The following is a 3,532-nucleotide window of genomic DNA, read 5'->3' on the forward strand; positions in this document are numbered from 1 at the left end:
CCTTTCAATAAAGCCATAAAATGCTATGGTCAACGCTAAACAATAAAAGTTTTCCAATAGCTCCGTCACACCATGCTCTCAGAAAATGGTCTAAAATCTGCCCTGTGCCATTGACCTTTACCCTGTGACTCAATTGTGCGGAATCAGTGATGGCCTTTTCCCTACCATGATGCTATAACACCGACGTATCACGAGCCTAGGTCGAGCCGTTTACGATTTGTGCCGCTCAATCTGCTTTCTCCCTATACTTAAGTTTAAGGAGTGATGTTCCCCCTTCTTTTACACCTTTGACCTTTGACCTTTGACCCCAGCTTCGAAATCCCAACATCGTTTTTTCGGATTACCCCCCACGTCCGAATATCGTGACCGCGTCGAAGCGACGTTAAGATTTGCTGCCAACTGTTGACGGACGGACGGACGGACGATCATGCGATTCTACAAGCTGCATCTGACTATGTCAGATGAGCTAAAAACAGTACACTTCTTAGTATTTTTAAGCTGGTGTTATTGGTAATTAATATCTACGTATATTTAAGACTTTATTTTGCTAGTAATGTTTGGATGTAATTCATTCATTTAATCAGAGCTTATAATGATAATTAATGATCATTATAAGCTCTTTGATTTAATTGCATATTTATTCTTAAAATCAGAAAACTATACGTTCTAATAACTGAAGATGTATATGATAGAATTACCTGTAGCATCTATAACAGAATTGAAGACACCGTCACTCATGAGCAGAAGAAAGCAACAGGAACTGTCCATAGGAATACCTCCATGGATTTCAGGCTCTGCTATTATTGGTTCCTCTTTAGCCGTACTGCAACAGTTATTATTGCTGCCATTTATTAAAATTACGCCCTAATTTTCGTGTAATTAATGAATCACACAGATGTTATGTGCACAATTCAAACCAATATTTTGAGGAATAAATATTGCAGCTATAAACACAATATCAATGAAATTCTATCTGATAAGTATAAATCCCAAGAGTAGATAGAACCAGTAATATGTAAAACGAAGAATTCCCAGCAGCTTCTAACAAAGAATTGGGGCTAATTAAAAGGCTAATCTCAACAAATCTTTGACAAAAATTAAAATTGTGAGCACTTCATTCTACATTAATAGGGCTGCTTATCGGGGTTTCATAGATTGTGTACTGAAAATATACAGTTAATGAAAATTAGACATGAAACTCATACAATGGACGAATCAACGAAAGAAGAACTGTTTGTTAGCTATGCCACATAAATGTCATGATAGCATCTTAAAGGGAGAGTTTACTCTGGGTTCTAGGGTTATTTTCAGCTAATTTATGTTATAATTGCGCTACATAAAAAGTTTCATGGTTCAATCACCATTAGAAATATTTTAAAAAAATGTTTTAAAACTAACGACTACAGTTTGATTACAACGACGGTGGCGCCACTCAAAGCGCACGATCTGAGAAGTTGCGCAAAACCACTTTCCAGCCAAGGGCTACAGACCGAGGGTATTTCTTATTTATTCATTTAAAAGCAAAAGAATTGTAATATGTCCCACATCCTTTAGTAGAAATTTACTCGTTACGTGTAAGGCATGTGTTCTTCAATAACAATGGTATCCACTCTCAATACATCACAACACACTAGACCCGCATGAATGCATTGTAGGACACAAAGATGCATCTATAATACCCTGGACAGTTATGATATTGTTCATTTAGTTATATTAACAGGAGAGAAAGAACTCTGACAGTTATCGTTATACTGTATTGACATTATGTTCCCTTTCATTTTCATCTCAGTCATGGCCAGTAACAAGCTGAAGCTTAATTAAGCAATCACAGATATTACGGTTTTAATACCAATTTTATATTAAAACTAGAAACGAGCAGTTGTCGCCAACTACATGTATCCCGCGTGATATAGTATGAAGGAATATGTCTGTAAGGACGTAGAAGGCAGGTAAAGTTAAATAAGTCACAAGACAAAGGTTTGTTAGACAACTGGTCTGCCTCAGATGTGGAAGTATATGGTATCTGGTTACCCTAGGAGGCCGAAGAGGAAATGTAAGTCGACGGTCAAGGTCAAACTAAGGTCAAGGCAGTGGTGTTTTGGTATGCGACAGACCTTCTCCCAAGATGTGCTAAGAATACCAAGTTTGGTCGTGCTAGAGTGAATTAGGGCCGAGTTAGAGAGCGGAAGGGAAATATGGATCAAGGTCAAGGTAAAGGTGAAATAAAGGTCGCAGTGAACTGGTTTTGGTACTCTGCACACCTTCTCCCCAAGATGTGTAAGTATACCAAGTTTGGTAGCGCTAAGGCTGAATTAGGGGCCAAGTTACAGAGCGGAAGGGAAATATGATCAAGGTCAAGGTAAAGGTGAAATGAAGGTCGCAGTGACCTTGCTTCAAATTTGGCATGAAGGTGCGTTATGGTAAAGCGAAGATGCCATCGTTTTTGGTGTGGGCGGAGTCATCGTTGCCATGGTAACAATACTTTTGTGGGAAATTTGTAGAACCTGTAACTTGTGCTGTTTTTACCCGATTGTCATGGAATTTGGCACACAAGGGCCGATATAACATGTCCTATATATATACAGGGCTCGATTAACTGACGGCGCCCTATCAATCGCCGTACCTGCCCTGAAATCCAACTCGACCGACGACAGTAACCTTCTTGCCCTTTTCTGTAATTGCCGTCGGTGCCTCTGGCTAGACTGGTTCGCGGCCACACTGTTTGTCGCCAGGCGTGTACATTGTCTAGCAGAGCGTCGAGGCCCGGTACCAGTCTACCCTTCGGCAAAAAAACAATAACCGCTAAACTTGGCTTGCTGCCAAACCGCTGCCAGTAGACGATCGATAAATAGTGCGCCTGTGTATGCCCGTGGTAGAACACGAATATTTAAATGCTGCACGTGGACTCGGCCTGCACGCGATTTAAAAGCGCCGGAAACGACGCTCGCGCAAGAATGCCAGCTGTGATCTGTATGGTGTGTAGCTTGCTAAGTGCAGTAAATTTAGAGAAATTTTAGTAGAATTCATACGATGACAAAGTTTTTCATAACAATGCGTCTGGGTCTGGGCTGGTAGTGAAAGTTAGGTCAGGGCTAGTGGTTTTCCTCCTTACTAGCCGATGGTCTAGTGAAATAAAAGTTAACGTTGAACCTGTTACTGTACTTCCATTAGCAGAGGTTGATGTATTAATTTGTTATGAGTTTTTCCTTTATTTTACAAAAGTGCCTTGGTGCCCTTCTCAAATTGTGAGAGTTGCCTTGATGCCTTTTAAAATTGCCTCGGTGCCCATCCATTTAGAGAAAATTCAAGGCAATTTCTCACATGCCCCCAAAAAATTGCCTTGCCCCTCTCGTCACTTAATTCGAGGCCTGTATATATATATCAGGAGTAGATAATAGGGAAGGAGTGGGACATCAATAAACAAGGGAAATTCGTCATTTACTAGCCTTATAATACCTACGATTTACTATGCGTAACTCATCCAACTTGAGCTCAAATCGGACACAGTACATTCGCCTAGCATCGTCGCGAA

General features: G+C 40.4%; 1 protein-coding gene across 1 annotated transcript in view; it reads right to left on the reverse strand.

Moving 5' to 3' along the window:
* Positions 1–3,532, reverse strand: part of LOC106816640 (TGF-beta-activated kinase 1 and MAP3K7-binding protein 1-like) — a 74,214-nt gene that overhangs the window by 46,159 nt on the left and 24,523 nt on the right. The window contains exon 7 of the mRNA XM_014821265.1: positions 699–823. Within this exon, the coding sequence (XP_014676751.1) occupies positions 699–823 (125 nt within the window). The remainder of the gene's footprint in view (positions 1–698; positions 824–3,532) is intronic.

This window comes from Priapulus caudatus, unplaced genomic scaffold (genome assembly GCF_000485595.1).
Source record: "Priapulus caudatus unplaced genomic scaffold, Priapulus_caudatus-5.0.1 Scaffold1440, whole genome shotgun sequence".
In the NCBI taxonomy this organism is placed as follows: Eukaryota; Metazoa; Priapulida; class Priapulimorpha; order Priapulimorphida; family Priapulidae; genus Priapulus; species Priapulus caudatus.